The sequence below is a fragment of the Cheilinus undulatus genome, linkage group 8 (genome assembly GCF_018320785.1).
Source record: "Cheilinus undulatus linkage group 8, ASM1832078v1, whole genome shotgun sequence".
Lineage (NCBI taxonomy): Eukaryota > Metazoa > Chordata > Actinopteri > Labriformes > Labridae > Cheilinus > Cheilinus undulatus.
The window spans coordinates 1,315,171-1,339,598 of NC_054872.1; the positions used below are offsets into that span (position 1 = coordinate 1,315,171).

Here is a 24,428-nt window from a genome sequence, read left to right on the forward strand (position 1 = left end):
TAAATTACAAAACTGCGTGTGACGTTAGTAGTAATATTCATCCCCAGCAACCGACGCTTACCTACCGTTAGCTTTATGCTTAACTGCTTTTCAACATTCAAAAACACCACAAAACGTCAGCGTTTGTAAATCTACATTTATCTAAAAAGCTTATGAAACCATCACAGCTCAATGAGGTAAGACGCTTACCTGTCCAGGAGAGGAGTTTCCAGATGGTAATCCAACTGGAGACCGATGCAATCACGTAGGTCTCTCCATCCTTGAAATGCTTCTCATTTATCCACATTTTAGTTCTCCTGGCATCAGCTTCCTTCCTTGGGCTGCTTTTCAGTGTATGCCGTCGTTAATTGTGTCAGAACAGCAACTTTTCAGGCCATGAGTCCACCACTGAATCAACTTCTTCCAGTGCTGTTGAGGGGCATGCACTCTACCCTTGCAGCGGCCGAGCCGTGATTGGCTGCGATTACTAGCCTCCTCATTGGCTGGAGCATCGTCTCTTGCTGGTTTTCCTCAAGTGAGAGTGCAGCACGAGGAGGCGGTGCAGCAGTGTCAGATGTGACATCATTCTCATGCGCCTTCCACTTTCCTTTTTCATTTTCAAGTTGTCCGGACTTATGAGAGCTTCAGAGCAGTGCCAGCGGTGAAAGCGAAATTATTTGGACTTTTCCTTGGATGTTGATCAGGAATGTGTGAAATGACAAGGGAATTGTTAATACAAAGGACGAGACTGCATTATCATTTTATTTATGAGTCAAAAAATGCACACACGTTCTGAAAATGAAAAAGCATTTCTGGTATTGCCTTTTAATTTGATAATCAGCCAATACCTATGGAGGACTGAGAGTGCCAAAATGAAATATAAAATTGATTAAATAATTAAATGTGCCATTAATTAATTAAATATGCCATTAATTAATTAAATGTGTCATGAATTAATTAAATGTGCCGTGAATTTATTAAATGTGTCATGAATTAATTAAATGTGTAATTTATGAATTAATTAAATATGACATGAATTTATTAAATGTGTCATGAATTAATTAAATGTGCTGTGAATTGATTAAATGTGTCATGAATTAATTAAATGTGTAATTTATGAATTAATTAAATGTGACATGAATTAATTAAATGTGTCATGAATTAAATAAATGTGTAATTTATGAATTAATTACATGTGTCATGAATTTATTAAATGTGTAATTTATGAATTAATTAAATGTGTCATGAATTTATTAAATGTGTAATTTATGAATTAATTAAATGTGAAATTCACATTTAATTAATTCATGACACATTTAATTAATTCATTGTTCGTGCTCCAGCAGTGCATCATGAATTTATTTTATCTGTCATCCTCTCCCATCAAACTCAATGGGCGGGACTAAAGCTGAACAGTCACAAACCATTGGTTTGGTCTGCAGGGCTGCCAGACGAGGGCGTTTCCCACCAAACAACCTAAAACACAAACATGGCCGCTATCACTGAGGCTCTGCATGAGCTCTCCCATGAGTTAATAACAGATATATAAGTCCTGTCAGAACACGTTGACGCTGGAATTTCGGACCCTGAGCATGAGGCAAGCAAAGCAGAGGGATTTATTGAAGTTCTTGGAGTTATTTCCGCTCTGTCTGACCAAGATATTGACCAAAGAGTGTTCGCCAAGTGTTGATTAACAGGTTTGTCAGCGCAGTTGTAGATGTTGTATTGTTTCGTACACATAAGTATTTTGTCGAATTTTCCAGGCACTTCAGGTGTCGTCTTTGCTTTGTACGTAAACTATGCCTCTGTCATCAACTGGTTCACTAGCTCAGAGCTAAGATAGAACTCTGTCACTCAGGAGCCCAGGGTTCAAATCCCCTTAGTGTCATAATTATTGATGTTTCTTTTAACTTTTCTAAATGATTTTATGGAATAAAAAACGATATGAACCCCTCTCTGTGTCCTTACTGGGCTCTGTTAACGTAGCGTACAGATCCTAGGTCAGGTAAAATAACCCTGATGCCCGATCATCCATCATAAAAATCAACAATACTAGGTAATATATTCTGTGATGACGTGTGACTTATCTGTGGTCAGGCCTGGATACATTGAACAGTGTGACTGGAGGACAGAGGAGGTTAACAGAGCCCAGTAAGGACACAGACATGGGGTTCATATCGTTTTTTATTCCATAAAATCATTAAAAATTGAAAAGAAACATCAATAATTAAGACACTGGGGGGATTTGAACCCTGGTCTCCCAAGTGACAAATAACTATCTTAGCACTGAGCTAGTGGACCAGTTGATGACAGAGGCGTAGTTTATGTACAAAGCAAAGACGACACCTGAAGTGCCTGGAAAACTCAACAAAATACGTATGTGTACGAAACAATACAACATCTACTACTTCACTGACAAATAAACCTGTTAATCAACACTTGGCGAACACTCTTCGGTCAATATCTTGGTCGGACAGAGCGGAAATAACTCCAAGAACTTCAATAAATTCCTCTGCTTTGCTTGCCTCATGCTCAGGGTCCGAAATTCCAGCGTCAACATGTTCTGACAGGACTAAAATACCTGTTAATAATTCGTGGGAGAGCTCGTGCAGAGCCTCAGTGATAGCGGCCATGTTTGTGTTTTAGGTTGTTTGGTGGGAAACGCCCTCGTCTGGCAGCCCTGCAGACCAAACCAATGGTTTGTGACTGTTCAGCGTTAGTCCCGCCCACTGAGTTTGATGGGAGAGGATGACAGATAAAATAAATTCATGGTACACTGCTGGAGCACATAGTGCATCATGAATTTATTTGCCCGTGAATATCAGATGTGGAAATATAACAGATAAAGGCATTTGTTTGTAGCCGACTCACGGGTCGTAACAGAGACTGAATTAAAAAGTTGTTCTCCATCTCTCTAACTCGTCTCAGTGCTATGATGCATGAGCGTGCGCTGTATGAAGCTCTGTGTCAGGATGGATCCAGCTGGATTTTAAAGGAGTGACAGAGACACAGGCTTGCAGTACGAAACTATTTGCGACATCTACAAATTTTCTCAGTCAAGGCAAATACAAACACAACAGACTCAGTGTGCAAGGTTGGAGTGTGTGACGTTTTTTCGGATTATGACTCCTGTGGAGCAGACAAATGTGCACAGCTCCACAGTGCAGCCTTTTAACAACTTGTTATCAGCTATGGTCATCAAACTACAACATCTTGATATTAAAAATATCCTCAAAACTGTGCATGATATCTTAAATAGCGCAGTTCATAGTTGTTTGCTTAAAGACAGGGATTGTTGCTCCACTGTCACTGTGTAAAAATGACGAGGAGTAAACGCTGCTGTGTTCATCTTTCTCTCAGTGCCATTAAAATGCAGAACCTCAAAGATTGTTTTTTTGAATATCAGTTTAGAAATGGTGCTTCATTAATTAAACACTACTAATAAAATCATATTGAATTATATCATATTACAGATATTAAAGAAGTAATTATAATGACGGATTGTAAAATGGCATGGCGGAATTTTTACGACCCTTTCCGTCAAAATTATGGACAACAAAAAGGCGTTTCCACGTCCTCTGTCAGCTGTTGCATGTTTCGCTTATTAAGCGGCGAAAATATGCGATCTCCACCTTATCAGCGAACATTGCTTTATTTGTTGAATTGTACATTCGCATAATGGCGTTCTTCTGGAGAGACGGCTTAATCTACATCGTTAGTAGATGAGCTGAGTAAAGCAGACGCAGCCCCCAGCTACAGAGCTGCATGGAATCATGATGTAGTTTAAAAAGGTGACACCTGGTTATGAATATGTGACCAAAGCTGGTAAAAACTCCTGCAAGTCGTCCGAGGTCATTTTTGAGTTTACACATTATGAAAGTGTAGATTCCAAGCTTTCAAACGGTCCATCACACACCTTAATCTGAGCATATTTTACAAAGATATGCTCATTTAAATGTTAACTTCTAGTTCCTGTTTGTTCAGAGAAAACCAGGCTCAAAGTTTCAGGACTTCTCCTACCTTCAGGCAGGCCAGGAGATGGGCATGAACAGTAGGGCCACATTTACATAAAGCCCACCCAAACCAAGCTTCTGAATCGGACTGGTGATGCTCAACAAAATATTCCCAAAGCAAATCCGCCTTTATCAAACTTTCACTGTCGAGTGATCCTGAAGTCGTCCCAAGTCTGTTGATAATTCTTGCTGCTTCTTCATCGTCTCTTCTACCTGTTAAAAGTGACAACTAGAAACAGCTGTATATGTGCTGAGGGGGATGGCATTTGAGCCATGCAGTGTTTGTTATTGTCCATCTCAATGGGCGAAACTGGGAACAATGGCAGACTGAGAGGCCAATCATTAGTGGTGGGCGTATCGATCCTAAAGTATCAATATATCGATATTTACAAAGTACTCATTTGGTATCGAGTACTTTTAAAAGTATCGATATTAAATGAGTACTTTAAAAAAACGTCTAACCATGCACCCCATCTGTTTGTTTGCAGTCGCTCTCGTCTGTCTCTTGTGCCAAAGGTCCGCTGCTGCACTGTTTTCCGTGTCACGTGACTTTGACGACCAATCAGATAGAGCAAACACCCACATAGACACTCAAGGCACACACACACGGTTATTCAGAGGCCTCATGTCTGTGTCAAACTGGAGAGAATGGCAGAAATAAACTGCTGCAGCTTTGTGAAATAACTTTCCACAAAAATGCAAAGGTGGGTCAGCATTTCCAGTGTCCAATAAGTTTTTATCTCAAAGTTATAAAAAACTGATGCATGAAGAGGATGTGAGATTCATGACAAATCTTCACCGCTCACTCTCCGACGAAAGACACTGATGGTGTTTTTCATTGAGCCAAAGCCACAGCTAGTGCCGTTAGTCATAAAAACCAGGAAAGAAAGAAGTTATATTCATTAAGACTGATAAATAAATGATAGATTATGTTTTTTAAGTGTTTATTGACCTTATTCATATCAATTTAATAATTATGTATACTGCTGCTTTTATAAGAAAAAGTATCGTATCGAGTATCGGTGATATTGGTCCTGTATTTGCTTGGTATCGGATCGATATTAAATTTAGCAGTATCGCCCACCACTACCAATTATCACCCTGCAGTTTCGCTTTCCCCTCAATATCCTTGCAGCAACTACGAGAATAGGGCATTTTAAAACACAAAATTAACGCTTTTAAATATCACATTTGTGTTACTTTTTTCATTGAATGAGTAGTTTAAATGTCGGACTTGCATAAAATGAGAAAAAACGAAAAATGATAATTTTTAAGAAAACGACTTTGTATCCATTTTTCTCAACCAGTGGAATGCCGACTTACAGGAACTTTATCTGGCTTCGGTCACATATAACAGTGTAAATATGACGTTAACGATGAAATAAGCTACCTGAAGTCAAGTATACTTTATAAAAAATCTAATTTATAATGTTAATAATGTGTCAGTTAAATTCACTGTATAAACAGCATAGGCTAAACAATGGGTTCACAGAGCATGAAAATAAATAAATGTTAACTGTAAATCTGGCAGGATTATAAACTTGCTCACTTCAGCACCACAGTGCATTAAAGAAGTTGTCACACCAATGACTCAATACACCTCTGTGTGCTGTACTCAACACATTTTCTAGTTTTCCATTAAGTCAAATTATATTTAGAAATTATACATGAGCACAGGGCAGGCTCTCTCTAAAGTTGTTGAATCTACATATGAAACCTATAATATTAAATTGCAATAATTTATTCATCTCCACCCCCCACCCCCAAACACAGACAAACACAGGGATGCCAGCAAAATCAACTTCATATTTATTTATTTATTTTTAAGAGGGAACACTGGCATGTTTAACGTTGAAAGTATTATTTTTAGTTAATAGAAAAAAAAAAAAAAAAACTAGAAATATCAAGTTCCATGTTCTGCCATCAATTATTCCATTAGGTTTACGAAGTTTTTGGTTTTGCCACAGTATCGTTTCAGCATCGGTACTGAGATACTTCAGGCAGGTATCGTATCGAGGTCATAATTTTGGTATCGTGACAACACTAGTGTGGTGCAGGAATGAGACCTAAAACGCGGATGTGAGTTAATATTTTAGCACTTCCAGTTCCCTCGTCTGAAAGTCTATGGGAATTTCGAATGTGTTTTTGGTTAAATGCCTGAAATAAGGTCTGTGGTGAACACAATTTCAGGGGAGTTTCACGTTTTATCCTACAACATGAAATACATCTTTGAACTGTGTATCTTTTCACGTCTTCATAAAGGCGGTTGCTAAAAAACAGCTAACAAGGACCACATACATCGTCATCTGAGCTGTTCGGTTGTATCCGTGTGTGATGACGTAAATTCAGTTGACCGTGTTGTAGTTCAGTATAGCATGAACCAGATATGATTCTTATATTATCAGTTTATGAAGATTGTATTTATGAACAAAACTTGAAAGTTTTGTAAACTTTAATTGGACACAGAGCTTATTTTCAGCAATAATCCAAATACACATTGAAATATCCCATAGGCTCGACTCAGAGGGAACCCATGCTACGCGAACGTCCGGGTTTGCCTACAAAATTACGTCACGACTGCACCACTCTATAGAACCATGCACTGTTTGAATTAAATAAAGTCTCTAACATGATGTAGAGCTGGTGCAGAGCTGAGCTCAGCTGCATAAACATCTGTGTAGAAGATGCTGAAGTCATTTATGCTCTCATGAATGCACGTCTTGAAGATGCTGCAGCTCTGTTTAAGGCTTCATTAAAGTGCTGACTGATGAACAGGATATAACTTCTGAGTCGATAACTTTCATGTTCACATCAGAGCCTCCACAAATCAACCCTCATTACTAGTCTGGGACCGGGATCAGGCATGGAGTAGCTAAGGGGTGTCAAACTCAAGGCCCGGGGGCCAAATCCGGCCCGTGGCCCACAAGATCATATAATATTTTTATTTTCACTGGCCCACCGGTATGAGGACTGCAGATTTCCTCCAGTATGAAAATGTAAACTTAACCTTGATGATTTATAACATCCTTGTTGAGTCATAAATATTAGAAAAAGTAAACAGTAAAAATAATTTGATGAAAGTCAGGAATGTAGGTAAGAAATTTGTGTTTTCTCCATATTTTCAATTTTGCATCAACTTTGAATTTTCTTTGATCTTTTTTACCTGAAAAATGCAGGATTTCTAATTTTATCTCTGTTTTTTTGACCTTTTAAAATCATAATTTTGACTTTTATCTCATGTTTTGACCTTTTTCAAATTCTAACATTGACTTTTATCTTTTTTTTCAACCTTTAAAACTCATGATTTTTAGTTTCATCTCAGATTTTTGACCTTTAAAAATCATGACTATGACTTTCATGCTTTGACCTTTTTCAAATCCTAACATTGACTTTTATCCCTTTTTTACCTTTAAAACTCATGATTTTTAATTTCATCTCAGTTTTTTGACCTTTCAAAATCATAATTTTGACATTTTTCAACTCCTAACATTGACTTTTATCTCCTTTTCTTATCTCATTTTTTAACCTTAAAACCCCATTATTTTAAATTTTATTTCATATTTTGACATTTGAAACTCATGATTTTGACATTTATTTCATATTTTGACTGTTAAAAATCAGGATTTGAATTTTAGCTCACTTTTAGACTTAAAATTCATGGCTTCAGTATTCTATCTCATAGTTTGCCTTTTAAAAACATTATTTTGACTTTAAATGTCATGTTTTACCTTCTAAACTCACAAGTTTGACTTTTTATCTCAGATTTTGAGTTTTTAACTTAACATGTTCCTCTTTTAATCGCAAAATCATTTATCATCAATGCCAAGTTTTTTTTACCTTCCTCAGTCCAAACCTGGGAGGATTTTCGCAGACAACATAAAAAAGTGAGTGTGTGAGCTGACCAGGGAGCATTTGTAGCAGATAGGAGGAGATGAGTGTGGTGAGGCGTACAGGCCTAGGTCAGCAGTACAGAGGGTCAGACAGAGGTCAGCGCTACACACAAACACCCCACTCACCTGTAGTTTTACATTTGGACTGCACCGCTCATGCTTTGGGCAACGTTTGATGATTTTTCAGGATTTTCTGCCGCCAACATTTTAATGCAGGCTCATCCCTTGATGGACAAGCTCTACCAACAAGATTTAAATTACAAAAAACTCAATCCAGGACATAGCTTAAAGCACTGATCATCAACTGGCAGTCCGGGGGCCATATCAGGCCCCTCAAAGCTTCCTGTCCAGCCCTCGAAAGATTATCAAATTAAAAAAAGGAGGAAAAGAAAATTCTCAGGTTTTAGTAGTATGCTTTGGCTTTAAATGTCTGCTGCTGTTAAATATTGAAATAGTGTGAGAATGACTTACATTTTATCTGTTTTACAGAAATTTACCGTCATAATTAGTAGATATTTAAAAATAGGGTTAAGGTTCGCAGAAGTGCTGCAAAAATGACCAGATAAAGTGGTAAAAAGAGGTTAAAATGTGGGAGAAAATGGTTAAAGAGGGAAAGGGGCTTCAAGTATCATAAATTGGTTATAAATGACAAAACTAATTCAAAAACATAAAGAAATAGGTTAAAGAATGGCAAAAAAAATTGGTTATGGAAGCAAAAAGGGGCAAAAAGTATCAAAAATGGGTTAAAGTGGCAAAAATACAGCAAAAATAGCCTGGAAAAGTAGTGAAAAGGTGTTCAAGATTGGCACCCAAGGGAAATTACAGGCAGGAAAGTTGCAGAAAGGGGTTAAAGAGTAGCGAACATGGGTGTAAAGAGGCAAAAATTGGTTATAAGTTGCAACTATTGTTGAAAAAAATGTAATGAAAAGAGGTTAAAAAAGAAGTGGCAAAAATGGATAAGAGTGGCACAAAGGGGATCAAATATGCAGGAAAAGCGGTTCACAAAAGGGGTTAAAAAATGGCAAAAATGGGTTAAAGATGCAAAAAAGGTTTAGAATGAGTAAATACTAGTACTAAATCACAATTTAGGAGGGCCCATTCCCTGGGATTTTCAGAGGCCCAGCCAGTTCTGTTGTCAGGCCTGTCTCTTTGTGGCCTGCTGCATTATAGATAATAGGGATAATGTCTAAAAACGTCCTGTATTTTGAAATGAAATACAAATACTACTACAATAGTATGTCAACCACACCAAAATGTTTATTTAATTTTTTATGTATTTGTAAGTCTATAGAATGAGATTTGTGTCAAAAAGGTTCAAACAAAACTTTTTCAGTATCAAACAAAAATTAGCATTTGAGGACAAAAAATGTGATCCAAGCAAAAAAAAAAAAAAGTTCACACAGAGTAAAATTTCAAAATTGCAAACAAATAATTAGTCTTTACATTTTGAACATCTCTTTTTTTGTTTACAGTTCAATTTTTTTCTCTCTCGCTGATGAGACTTTTTTTTATGTGTGTAGCCTTTAAATCCTTTAAATCTAACTATTAATTAAACAGGTTTATCTGTCATTGCAGTAGTAGATGTATTGTTTCGTACACATTCATATTTTATCGATCTTTCCGGCCACTTCAGGTGTCGTCTTTGCTTTCCATGTAAATAAAGCCGGTATCACCAGCTTTTCCATTAGCTCAGAGGACATGTGGACGTCTGTTACTCGGGAGATGGAGTGCAGTTCCATATTGTTTTTATAAATATTGATGTTTGTATGTTTTTTTTTTTTTTAATTATTTTCTGGAATTAAGAAAAAAAAAAGTTAAATAACTAGTAATTCCTAGAGTTTGTACTTAAGCTAACAGTCTGACAGATTAGACCGCACTCACACTAGACGATCTGTGCTTGTGCTGTGTTAAAGCCATTTGAACCCCCCTGGCCTGTACTCACGCTGTCCCGCCTATCCAGACCTGTGCGCACGGATACGTCACACATCATCACAGAATATATATTACCTGTCATCCTAATATCACACTAACTATTGTTGTTTAGGCCATAGGTTACACTGGACTTTTTTGTTGTCCGTCATTTTCATCATTTTCATTTTGGACATTTTATGAATTTCCCTACGGGGATGAACAAAGTACTACTTTTGACGGGAAGGGTCGTAAAAATTCCATCATGCCATTTTACAATCTTTATTATCTGTAATCTCTTTAATATCTGTAATATAATTCAATATGACTTTATTTGTAGTGTTTGATTAATGGAGCACCCTTTCTAAACTCATATTCAAAAAAAAATCTTTGAGGTTCTGCATTTTAATTGCACTGAGAGAAAGATGAACACAGCAGCAGCGTTAACTCGTCATTTTTACACAGTGACGGTGGAGCAACAATCCCACTCTTTACGCGAGCAACTATGAACTGCGCCATTTAAGATATCCCGCACAGTTTTGAGGATATTTTTAATGTCAGTATGTTGTAGTTTGACGACCAACGCTGATAACAAGTTGTTTAAAGGCTGCACTATGGAGCTGTGAACTGTATTTGCCTTGACTGAGAAAATTCGTAGAATGTGGCAAATAATTTCATACTGGGAGCCTGAGTCTCTGTCACTCCTTTAAAATCCCGCTGGATCCATCCTGACACAGACCTTCATACAGCACACGCTCATGCGTCACAGCACAGAGACGTGTTGGAGAGACGAAGAAAAACTTTTTAATTCAGTATCTGTTATGACCTGTGAGTAGGCTACACACGTATGCCTTTATCTGTTTTATTTCTATGACTGGCATCCACATAATACACGGGAAAACTACGGTGGATAAGTGAGGTTTTCAGAGAAAGAGAGTGAGAGAGAGAGGGTCGGGCGGGGGTGAGCGAGCAAGAGAGAATAAAGCAACAGGCGCTGATCTGAATCATCATTCACCCATCTCTTTGTTATATTTCCATGGTTGATATCCACATGATAAATGAGCAAACTTTGGTGTAAAGTGACGTTTCAGTGGTGAGCAAGTGAGGTGGAATCATCGGTCACCTTGGACTGATACGAAATTTCGCATAAAATCAAACCTGTTCCGAAAAAAAACAGAGAGAATGAAAAGACAATTTCGGCATCAGTGTGCAGGCATGATTAGAACAACATGAAACGGGCTCATTGTGCAAAGGCCTTAAAACTCTGCATGCCGACCTGTGTACTGAAACACCGCAGCAGCTTCTCAGTGCGCTGTCAGCACAGAAACTGACGCATTCACTCATCTACGATGTCGAGGTCAGTGAGAGAGCCCTCTGGGTACAAGATTTTTAATAGATTAAATAACCTTGATTGTCCATGTGTGCGTAATGGAAAAAATCTATGCATCTGTCTGTGTGTGTGCGCTGAAATGTAGGCTCACCCTCATCATTCCAGCCCGTCAAAATGATGGAGATCCTTCAAAATTCTCCGTCATCCTTCAAAATAATCCGTAAGTGACGGAGAATAATTGGGTAATTCGGTTAATGCGGCCTCTGATTTAGGCTGTAAGGCTGTAAAATAGCAGCCTAGTGGTAACAGAGCCCATTGAGGACACAGAGAGAGGTTCATAGCGTTTTTTATTCCAGAAAATCATTTTTAAAAAAGATACCATACGGACATCAATAACTATGTATCAACAGGGAACCGAATCCCGATCACCCGACTGCCAGACGTCCACATTACCACTGAGCTAATGGACAAGCTGGTGACGTCAGCATTATTTACGTACAAAGCAAAGATGACACTTGAAGTGGCTGGAAAAGTCAATAAAATACGTATGTGTACGAAACAATACACCATCTATGACTGCACTGACAGATAAACCTGTTTAATCAATAGTTCGATTTAATAAAACATCAATGATTCAAACTGATGCAAAAACGATAGTCTGCTGGTTCCTTAAATTTCCCCAGACGTGAGCTGAACAACAACTTCCAGAGCATCTGGAGTGACTGAGCCATCACTCAAAAATTCGCTGGCCAATAGGGGTACGTCCCAGAAAAGCCCACCCACATGTGACATTTGTGTCACATGTGGGTCACTAAAAGAGAGGCATTAAGAACTTGAGGGCAAAAATGACTGAGGAAACATGAAAGTAAATGCATGAAGAAGAAAAACATTAAAGTGATAGAGGCATCATAAGGATAAATGCATAAAAAAATAAGATTCTTTTTCACTAAGATAATTCCCTTTAAAAAAAAAAAAATACAGTTTGTTTTAAAATAAATATTTCAATGTCTTCCAAAAACAGCATGAAATTAATATAATTCTAAATATTAAATCATCAAGGTGGCGACAGGCAGCTCTCCCTCTGTGGCACTTGTCTTCATGGTAGGACCTGCATTATTGCGACTCGGTCTGGAGAGATGTCTGTCCAGGTTCGCAGAGTGTGGTGTGCAGATCTCCGTTATCGCCACTGCCTGCCACCCATCTGTGCAGAAGGTCCTGCGACAGAAACACAAAAAAATCCAACATGAATACGTTACGAATGTGGTACATTGTCAAAACTGTAAGAAAAAAAAATACTGCCGACCCACAATGAGGAGCTGTTTACGCTTCTTCTCCACTTTTTAAATCATTACATAATCATAACAGTTTAACATTACCACAATAAATGGAAAATTGATCATTTTGGCCACAATTATTGTGATATTACATTTTGCTAATGTTTCATTTCCATCTGCACTGGGCAGCTTGAGAGTGTACACTCCTTGTACAAAAAATATGCCACCAAGAGGAAGAAGTTTCTTAGGGAGAGCTTTAAAGCCTGGCTGAAGGTAGCGGCATTGGACCATAATCTTAATGTCAAGAGAGCAACTGGAAAAAACAAGGAAGGGACAAGAGCAACTCAAACACCAGTACTCTAACGGTGCAGGAGCCTTTGTGATAACACAGAGGAAGGTTGAGAAGTACTATACCTTCAGGAAAGACATCGTATGCGCAGGGCCAAGGCTGTGTCCATCCGTGTAGCACTCAAACAGCAGAAGACAGAGAAAACACCCACCCTGGTCCAGCACAAAGGGGTTGAGAAACCTGAGGATGCTCAATCTGTGGCAAAAAAAGCTCAGCTGCTTTGCTTCACTGCCCCAAGAAGCTCTCTGAAAAAAACAAACAAACAAACAAACACGTACCACACCAATACAGTTGGGGTGTAAATCTTTAACCACATCACAATTCTATTTTATTCTGATTTGGGTAAGGTCTAATTAGATAAAGAATATTACTTTTGAACCAAAACTACTTTCTAGTTAACAAAAATTAAATGAATTGAAAAAGGGGGCTATTTTAGCATATTCCACTCCTGTCTGTAGGAGAATGAGAGAATGACAGGAGGTGCAGTGATGTGCTGTGTAGTTGCAGTAGAGAGCAGCAATTTTAGTAGACACATTACCTAACCTAATGTCTCTCCATGATCTTTGCAAGTAAACAAAACCATCAGATGATCATACAGATTATTTCTGTATTTGTTTTGGATTGCTTGTCATCTCTGCCACAGAACCAGTGTCAGATACACTCATAGACATATGTGGAATATCCCGCACTTATTGATAATGCTCCCAGATATTAAAAATAAAATTATAGGCTATTTCAAACCTTGAATCTGAGCCTGAAGACTTTTAGAGGTGAGTCCAGGTCAAGTTTCAAGCTGTGCAGAAGGAGGAGAAAGCCTATATTAAAAGATTGATCTCTAAATTACATGTATCGATATACATATAATACATATCAAAAACAGTTGATCTAAATTTGAGAATCCATTTTTGAACCCAGTCCTATCCATCAGTCTCAAAGATGTTGTAAAAAGTTTACAATATACTTACTATTAGGCCATGCAGGTTGGACTTCCAATACTTCCATGTCAGTGAGGCTGACCTCCCTAAAAAATGGGACTAGTGGGAATGGAGGGAGATGGTCGTCTGTGATGGGGTACCTGTACGCAAGGTTTTTTTTACCTTGCTTACAGGTTACATGAAATGCTGAGACATTTCAACATAATGAAGGAAAATCCTAGAGCTTATGACATCATACATCAAAGGAACATTCTGAAGAGCTTATGACATCATACATCAAAGGGGGCGGGGCTTATAACATCAAAGCTAAGATCAAAGTTACAGAGGCAAGTAGTAGTTAAAGATGTTGGCTTAATTAGGTGACTGAGAGCCAGTTACAATACAATACAATAGAAGAACTTTATTTATCCCCAAAGGGAAATTCAATCGTCTGGGAGTCTCATCAAGTTAACATCTTCATTAGTTGACTCAGCACGAGAGAGAAATGTCTTACTCAGGCTTTACAGAGGATGACATTCCTCTAACTATCAGAAAATTTAACGAGGCTGACGCAGACGGAAGTGGGGCGTTACATTTAAAGGAGTTTCGTGATGTCATGAAGACATTTTTGAATGTTCCGGACGAGGATTTGGAGGCTCTCCACATGAAAATTGACGCAAATTGTGATTCGACAGTCAATTTGGAAGAGCTAATTGATTTCCTACTGCTTCAGGACGAGGCATCATCAGACCTGGAAAAGCCTTTTCCAAAAGGTTTTGATTTAACTGCAACAGATGAGCGCAGTAAAATTGTAAAAACAGTTTTCCAACCGTATGCCAAGAACTTAGATACTAGATTCAGAAGTTCTGAGGTCAGACCATACGAGGAGGGTCAATACACAACGATCAGCAGAGATGGAACGATCAACATCTGGAGAGATGGGTTTAAAAAAAAAAAGACAATGTGTTATGCCAAAGATGAGAGTTTAATACTGTACATGCATAAAAAGAGGATGTACGTGAATGACATGGTGTTCATTCCAGAATTAGATCAGATGGCTGTCTGCACAAACAGCAGAGAACTGTTCTTTTACAGTTTCTCCGCTGGTAAGGTGGAAATTGAGAGCTGTTTAATATTAGATGACATCACAGTGAGATGCATGAATTATGCGACCAACGATACCGAAAGAATTTTGTCCTTGGGAGACGATAAAGGAAATGTGTACTTTCTTATGTCATCTAATATTAAATCCAGCCTCTTCTCTTTAAACAGTGAAGAAAAAGTCAATTTGAATGAGTATCCAACAGCTGATTTGTTATACCTTTTAAAAAACAGAAAAAAGGGATTTTGGTGCTGTAAAAAGAACGTCTTTGATGGTATCTGCAGGCAGATAAAATATTTCCCAGCTCTTGACTCTTTCGCCATCACTGATGTCTCCTGCACGAAAATGGTTCTCCTTAGCGCACCAAAGCAAGGCAGTCTGGGGCAAACTACATTCACCTACAAATCCCAGAAGGAGGTATTTACCTGTGTTGAATACTGTCATAGCAATCTGATTACTGGTGGCAGAGATGGCACACTGCGACTGTGGTACCCAGGTAAAACAAAATGTCATGAAGTTCTCGAAGGTCATGTCAAGCCAATCATTGATGTTCTATACAGTGAGAAGGATGACATGCTTCTGAGTTTATCTGAAGACAAGAATGTACGCGTTTGGAAGGGTCCTCCGTGGAAATGTGTGCAAAGCTTTGAAGTCCAGGGATTAAGCTCAACAATCAGTAGTGTCTGCTATAACACAATTAATAACGAGCTAGTCGTAGCCAGCTCGGACATTGCAAAAAGTCTTGGCAGAGGGACAGATGTTTTTCTGAGATCACTAAAATCCCACAACAGTCCCCTCTGTTGTGCTCTGTACCACAGCATTTTCAAACAGGTCGTTTCTGTTTGTCAAAATGGTCAGGTGATAGTGTGGGATTTCAAAACAGGAGACCCTGTTGTGCAATTCGCTGTCAACACAGACAAGCAAATTGGGCTGACTGCAATGTCGTTCGATCAATCAAAACGCAGGCTGCTTACAGTTTCGCAGGATGGCAAAGTCAGACTTTGGAACTTCAACTCTGGATGCAAACTTTTGGAGCTCCCGGTTTGTTTACCAAAGACAGTGACTGGTATTATATTTAAAGATGATCGAGTTTTCATAGCCGGGTTAAATTGCAGGACTATTTTTAACCTGGACCTGGAAGGTGATGACCACAGATTCATGCGGCATCCTTTTTTAGAAGATGTTTGCTCTATGGATCTACATGAGGATATGTTAGTGACAGCCTCCAGCAGTGGAAAAATAATTGTCTGGAGATTAGGGTCCACAGAAGATGTAGAGGCGGCCCTCTGGATAAATGCCAGTGAAAGTCCTTGGGTACACGTGATGCACGAAAGTCTTCCAGGAAAGACAGGAAGTCTGCTTACAGGAATATCTGCACTAACTCCCAACCCAAAAAGACAACCTAAGGTTACCCATGTAAACGACAAATCTGTTATTTGTCTGAAGAACAGGGAAAACAAAGAAGACACAGCCGCACTTCTAACGTGTGCAGGTGGCTACATCTATGCCTGGTCTCTTAACATCAAGGGAGGTCTGGTTGGAAAGTTTAGGGCGACAGAGGATGAAAGTGCCACGGTTACCACCATGACACTTGATTCAGAGGAGCGGATATTACTCACCGGGGACAGTAAGGGAATGATTTATCAGTGGGACATTGACGGATTTTGGTCAACGGGAAAGTCACTCAAAGGGCCATTTGAAGAAACATATGGAAGGAGAGTGTCGTTGTGTCCTCCCCCTCTGTTGCAGTCCTGGAAAGCTCACCTTACAGAGGTGGTCAGTGTGATGTCTGACGAGAAATTTGAACACATAATTACAGCAGGATTGGACTGCTGCATTCGGCGATGGACAAGAACAGGCTGCTTTAAAGGAGTCTTTGGGAGGGACAAATGGGATTTAATGTCTTCCTGCCGTCAAGAATATTATGACCATGAGCTACTGGAGAGTCAGAACAAGGGAGAAAGGGAATCTGAAGATCATCTGTGTGAGGAGAGGAGTGAAGAATCAAGTATCACAGATGAGCCAGTTGATTCTGAAACTTTGGATGAAGAGATGATAAGAGAAGGAACAGAAATCCACTCTAGGACTGATAAACTCCGTGTGAGGAGACTCAATAACGATGATGAAGACGAAGATACAGTCAAATCACCAAATGTGGGAGACAAAATCCAGGAACATCCCCCTCAAGCTCTACTCAACAAACATGGACAGAGAAGAATTAAATATACAGACCATACTTCTGACAAAGGCAAACATAACCCCAAGATCCAGCATGAAGACCAGGATGCTCAAAGATGCCCTGCTGACCCTTTAAGGAGTCCTACAGGTCTGCAGGTAGAGCAGCTATGGCCAACACGGCAATCTCAAAGAGAAGCCTATGTACTTTCAGCCGCTGCTCATGTTTCATGGCACCCAAAACTTTTGAATGGGGTAAAGCCACACCCTAAAGCTCCATCAGAGGTTTCAGAGCTCAAGCAAGCTACTGATGCCTCATGGAGCCCAAAAGGTGTGCAGAAACAGCCTGTACACCTACCACCGATAGCTCCAACAGAGGTTTCAGAGATCAAACGATCTCCTCGTCCATGGAGCCCGAAAGGTGTGCAAAAACAGCCAGTGCACCTACTACCGAAAGCTCCAACAGAGGTTTCAGAGATCAAAGAACCTCCTCATCCATGGAGCCAAAAAGGTGTGCAAAAACAGCCAGTGCACCTACTACCGATAGCTCCAACAGAGGTTTCAGAGATCAAAGAACCTCCTCATCCATGGAGCCAAAAAGGTGTGCAAAAACAGCCAGTGCACCTACTACCGAAAGCTCCAACAGAGGTTTCAGAGATCAAAGAACCTCCTCATCCATGGAGCCAAAAAGGTGTGCAAAAACAGCCAGTGCACCACCGATAGCTCCAACAGAGGTTTCAGAGATCAAAGAACCTCCTCATCCATGGAGCCAAAAAGGTGTGCAAAAACAGCCAGTGCACCTACCACCGATAGCTCCAACAGAGGTTTCAGAGATCAAAGAACCTCCTCATCCATGGAGCCAAAAAGGTGTGCAAAAACAGCCAGTGCACCTACCACCGATAGCTCCAACAGAGGTTTCAGAGATCGAAGAACCTCCTCATCCATGGAGCCCACAGTGTCCACCGACTCCTCCTAATTCTCCCCTTGACCCTCAATCTTCTTGCGATTCATGGAGCCCAAAATATGTGCCCCCATGCCCAACACCACTACTTTCAGAACAGGAAGTAAAACAGCCGTGCCCACCTCTGCAACATCGGCATCAGGCTTCTGAATTTGCACGTCCTGGCCATATTTTAAGGAACCCAGCAGGTGTGCAGGTAAAACAGCTGTGCCCACCTCTGCAACATCGGAATCAGGCTTCTGAATTTGCATTCACTGCTGGCACTTTAAGGAACCCAGCAGGTCCATGCCAACAGCATCTATCAGATGCCAAATTTATATCAGATAGATGCATAATGGACAAGATGTTTAGAATTAGGGCGATCCGGAGACCAAATTGTGAATAATACTTAGATTAGTTTTGGTCTGAGTAATGTTCTTGTGGTTTCTCCAGGAAGCTTTGATTTGCCATCAAGAAAATAAATAAATAAATTTAAAAAATAAATAAATAAAGATAAATTAAACTATTATCATGATTCAGGTCTGAATAATGTTCTTGTGGTTCTCTATATCAGCCATTCTCAACCTTGGGGTCCCGACCCCAACTGGGGTCGCGAGATGATTTCTGGGGGTCGCCAAATCATTTTGAAAAATTAAAATGTGCATAATTAATGTTAAATTACATTATTTTAGACAGGGAGTTGTTTTAGTTGTTTTCTGATTCCTTGTTTTTCAAAAATTCATTATCTCAACTGAGTTCAATCTGAACTGTGCGCGGGAGATTCTGTTCAGTGACACACAGCGGGAAAAAAAAAGAGAAACAAAGAGAAAGAACAAAAAGCTTGCGTGTTGTTGCCTTAGCTGCAGCTGCAGCAAGTGTGCTAGCTACCTGATGAAAAATGGAGTGATAGGCTTCACAGAAAAGAAAAAGTGTTCCAGCTCAGACCTGGGTCAGCAGCAGCAGAAGGGGTCTCAAGGTCAGCAGCTCCACCACCTGAGAAACGTAAGGCCCCAGGGCCGACACCAGCTGATATGAGAGCTTCAAGCTCCGTAAACATCAGCCCCACTTTTTGAAATATGGCTTTTCATGCACGAGCAGAAACAACACGGAATACACGCAGTGTGTTTTTTTATGTTAGCAAGCTCTCAGCAACAGAAATGTTCAATTTTTTTCTCCCCACTGTGTTTTCTTACAGCTTTAATTAGTATGTGTTGATATTGGTTTCTGAAATTTAAAAGAAACATAAAGTTTGCGTTATTTGTTTACATGTTGACTGGCTCAACTACCAGCAGTATGATGTGATGTAGCGACCACTGTTGGTCTGTTGGTCAAGTTAAAGAGTTATTGTGATGCTGCTACATGTTTCTTAAAAAAAGTGATTTGCCAAAAAAATAGGATGTTATTGTGCCTTTGGACAAGACCTGTGTGGAGTCGCGGACAACAGTGCGTGTTAAATTGGGGGTCGTGACTCAAAAAGGTTGAGAACTACTGCTCCATGCAAAGCTACGGAAATTAATTTTGTGCCAAATATATTTTTTAAAGAGCAGGAGAATTCAGTCTAGTAAACCAGTCTGCCCAGTAAACCCTAGGGCACTGATCATCAACTCAAAGCCCCTTCAAAGCTTCCTGTCTGGCCCCCGAAAGATCATCAAATTAAACACAGTAGGAAAAGAAAATTCCCCTCCATGAGCTGCCACCTTATCGTGGTGGAGGGGTTTGTGTGTCTCAATGATCCTAGGAGCTATGTTGTTGGGGGCTTCATGCCCCTGGTAGGGTCTCCCAAGGCAAACAGGTCCTAGGTGAGGGACCAGACGAAGTGCGGTTCAAAAACCTGATGCGATATGGTACTAATGTTTTCTGTTTATGAGTCAAATGCATGTTTTAAGCAGCATTTCAAAACCTTTTATCTGGTGTAGATGATGTCATGTAGTGTAGTCTACACATCTAAATACCTTACAAATGAATTAATCTACAACATAACATTTTTTGATTGTGATATGAAATACATTTCGAAGCAGACACTAAGCAAAACATGTCAATCAACCCCAAATTTGTGGCCAACCAAAAATACATGAAGAGAGTCATTTCTACCAAAATTAAGGTGCCTTTTTTTTGCAGACAATATAATAAACAAATACATGTTTATACTCCTAAATAATGACTGTGGAATGTTTAGGCTGTGAGGGTGTCTGTGTGAGAGGAAGAGAAATACAAAATAATAAGAAAAATTAGGGGTCATTCCTTGCAAAGATTGTTGCTCTAGTCACCCTATTCGAATATTTCCAGATTCAGGAACACGGAGCTGGATTATGACAATACTTTGAGTATTGCCTGTCTTCTGAGGTGGTTGAAGTGGAGAGGTACAGCTAATGAGGCTGGACTGAAGCTTGTAGAAGTACCATCTGTCTTTGGCTCTCCCCTGGTTGTTTTCTTTGTCCCTCTTTGCCCTGTATGAAAAACACCATAGCTGTGTGAAACCACATTAAGTTAAAAGTAAAGTTCTGACTACCAAGTTACTGTTCTTTACCAGGTTTGTATGTAAATTTATTTATTCAGTTAACCTTTATTTAACCAGGATTTATTCCCATTGGGATACAAAAATCTCTTTTCCAAAGGAGTCCTGGCCAAGACAGCAGCATGATAAGTTTCACATATATGACATTAGAGCAGGACATAGGACACAGGTTACATCCATCAATAAATCAGCAGCTTTCAGCAGAAAAACATGCACACACTGTTCAAATGTAAATGATTGCTCTAACATCAGAGTAAGTGATACATATACTATAATAAACATGCAGGCTCTCATTCAGTGGAAAAATCATAAGCAGAATGCAATGGCTTGGAGATTTACAATTAACATATAATAAGAACTCTTATTAGCTGCGTTTCCATTACACTTGGAAATGTGCAAAATCGAAATAGCGCTAAAAAAAATGGTAATGGATACACCTGAATTAAAAAAAAAAACCCTAAAATATCGCTATAAAGTTTTTACGCTTTCATGAGGAAGTTTTTCAGGCGTTTCGATATAGAAATATATCGCGAAAGTGTAATGGAAACACTTTTTCTGCATTTGCAAGTCACGGGACGTGACGTACGGTGTCACATGACCAGTCACTCCAAGACGACATGGCGCTGTACATGTAGACAGAAGAAGAGACGAGACTTTTGTTAACATCATACTTCTACCCTTACACATGGCTTTTGCCATACATACAGACTTTACCTCTGAACTATCATCCGACGCCTTCGTCTTTTGTTCAACATTATCAAGGCAACCGCCATAGAAGTAACCAAAACCGTACCAACACACAACAGGTTTTAAGCATCAAGCTTCCCTGCAGCGGATTCATGCAAGATGAGATTTTTACGAGAATTGTAAGGCCTATGCCCAAAACTCCCTTCAGTGGAAACGCATTCAAAGCACAATTGTACTTAATCAAAATTTAAGAAATATCGCTTTTATTTTGCAAAAAACTGTAATGGAAACCCAGCTATTGATGAATCACAGTCCTAACCATAATTTCACCCAGTCTTGATTTTTCCCTCCTCTTTAAATGCACCATACTCTCACTTAAATCATAGATTGTTATTTAACAGTAGTCATTTGTTTTTCCATAGAGCGTAGTTTCATTGATAACAGACCTGTGTTACAGTCTGCAGGTATTTTAGCAGCAGAGAGGAGTCACAGTGTTTACATCCATTCCTAGTAAGGGGTGTGGATATGTTTCCAACTTATACTACACCTTATTAATGAATATGTGACCTTTTTTCATGTCAATTCTGTCTTTTGATAGGTACAAACAAGTAAAACGATCTGTAAAACTACTGTTTACCACACACTCTGGGTGTTTCGTCTCCTGTTTACCCACCTGTGTCAGCCTGTGATGGGGCTGCATCTGCATCTCTCCCCTCATCTTTCTCCACAGTCCTGCCACAGACCCCCTCTCTCCCCCTCCTTTTCTCCCTCTCGTACATGTCCCAGAGCTTCTCCAGTAGAACGTTGGTATATTTCCCCTGGTAAAATCACATTGAATCACCGCTATTAAACTGGGAAAAGGACAGCAAGGGGCAACTGTGGTGACGCTAACCGCAGTAGTAGCAGCTAACTTTGCCCACAGACCTACAGTATTGAATCAAGCGTCAAACACGTAGTTTATGCACTTACTGGATAGTTTAAACTCCTCGGTGACTTTTTTACGGTCATTCTTATGATATAGTAGATCTCTTTACATTGAGTTGAGTTGGAGTGCTCCGGTGTCTGCACAGAGGTGTTTACTTTCTCCTCCATTGCTGAGGTCATCCTCGACTGATTGGCCATCGCGTCACGGCCTCAGGCGAATTTGTCACCAAAGTTGAATATTTTGAACTTGGGCGTGGGTGCGAATTCCCCTCCTATGACCAGATCTGTGCGAATGGTCGCGCAACAAATCTCTCGCACCACACGGCAAGAATTTGCATCTTAACATTCACTATGTAAAATCGTTGCGCAACGAGGCAAAATTCGCTTTGGTCTGAACGCACCTTTAGTGATAAGGGTGAGACGCTGGGCCATCCGGGAGAGACTCTGAGTAGAGCCACTGCTCCTCCGCATCGAGAGGAGCCAGATGAGGTGGCTTGGGCATCTGGTCCGGTATGGAAGCATATAGTGCCCAAAATTAAAATGAAAAGTCTAATATGAAAATTAAAAGGCAAAAGCAGAAATTCGTTTTCATTTTCAAAATGTGTACGCATTTTTTTGACTCACAATTAAACTTAAATTCAAGTTTTTTCAATTTTCATTTTAATTTTCATGATCACTTTGCTCAATGTTCGACATTATTCAAATGAAAAAGACATTTACTGTTTATTTTCCTGAAAATTCGACGCATAAGTGCACTCATTATTCAAATGGTATTGGCTGATTATCAAATTAAAAGGCAATATCAGAAATGCTTTTTCATTTTCAAAATGTGTATACATTTTTTGACCCATAAGTAAAATTCTTTTTCAATTTTTCAATTTTCATTTTCTTTTTCATCTTCACTTTGCTTAATGTTCGACATTATTGAAATACAGTACAATACAATACAAGAACTTTATTTATCCCCGAAGGGAAATTCAATCATCTGGGAATCTCATCTGTTTACTTTAGAATTATAAAGTCTAATAGCTGATGGTATGAAAGATTTTCTAAATCTTTCTGTCCTGCAGCGCAGGGATAGGAGCCGTCCACCACCGTTGTTTCTTTGCTCATTGAGGGAGATATGAAGTGGATGATCCATGTTTCTCAGAATGGCCTCCATCTTGCTCAGCGCGCGTCTCTCCATCTCATCCTCCAATGAGTTGAATTTGATTCTGACCACAGAGCCAGCTTTTTTAACCAGTTTGTTCAGACGCCTTGCATCCTTGTGTTTTACACTGCCTCCCCAGCAGACTGCAGCATAAAACAGAACACTTGCCACCACAGACTGATAAAACATCTGCAGCATCTAACTGCAGATGTCTATTGATCGGAGTCTTCTGAGGCAAAAGAGATGGCTCTGCCCCTTTTTGTAGATGAAGTCTATGTTTTTAGACCAGTCCAACTTATTATCCAGGTGTACACCTAAATATTTATACGATGTCACCACCTCGATGTCCACGCCACGAGTGTTCACTGGCTGAAGAGGGGGTTTGGATCTGTGGAAATCTATGATCATTTCCTTTGTCTTTGAGGTGTTGAGTAGCAGGCAGTTTTTGTGACTCCAGTCACTGAAGGCACTTACCAGATCCCTGTATTCGGCTTCATGTCCATTTCTGATACATGCCACGATAGCAGTGTCATCAGAGTATTTCTGAATGTGGCAGGACTCAGTGCTGTATTTGAAGTCTGATGTATACAGTGTGAACAGGAATGGAGCCAAAAATAAGCCAAAAATACAAGAAAAGTGGCAAACGGGGGATAAAACATGCAGGAAAAGTGGTTCAAAAGGGGTTTAAAAAAAGGCAAAAATTGGGTTAAAGATGCATAAAGGGGTTAAAATGAGTACATACTAGTACTAAATCACAATTATGGAGGGCCCATTCTCTGGGATTTTCAGGGGCCCAGCCAGTTCTGTTGTCAGGCCTGTCTCTTTGTGGCCTGCTACATTATACATAATAGGGATAATGTCTAAAGACGTCCTGCATTTTGAAAGAAAATACAAGTACTACTACAATAGTATGTCAACCAGACCAAAATGTTTATTTAATGTTTGTGTATCTGAAAGTCCAGCCCCCAGAGTTTCTGTCGAGACTAAATCCGGCCCTTGTGCAAATGTACTTGATGACCCCTGCCCTACAGGCTCAAAATCTTTACATCTGTGCAAATAGTTTAAAATTGAGCAGTTATGGGGCACAGGTGGCCCTGGGTTTATAGCGCACCCCACGTACGCCGACAGCCCGGGTTAGAATCCGGCCTGAGGCCATTTACTGCATGTTTTTCCCCCGCTCTCAGTAATCCCTAATGTTTTATAAGCTTCATTAGTGGGGATGCTGAGTAAGCCTCGACACTACCGATATTCGCATCGGCCATTTTGTTTATTTATTAG

The 24,428-nt window shown here is 39.6% G+C and overlaps 1 protein-coding gene across 1 annotated transcript; it reads left to right on the plus strand.

Moving 5' to 3' along the window:
- The first annotated feature begins 14,162 nt into the window (after window positions 1–14,162).
- On the plus strand, window positions 14,163–18,909 carry LOC121513461 (WD repeat-containing protein on Y chromosome-like). Its single transcript, XM_041793230.1, has 4 exons — window positions 14,163–17,093; window positions 17,482–17,625; window positions 17,726–17,889; window positions 18,735–18,909. Exons 1-4 carry the CDS (start codon window positions 14,163–14,165, stop codon window positions 18,907–18,909), a joined length of 3,414 nt encoding a protein of 1,137 aa, XP_041649164.1.
- Window positions 18,910–24,428: the final 5,519 nt, after the last annotated feature.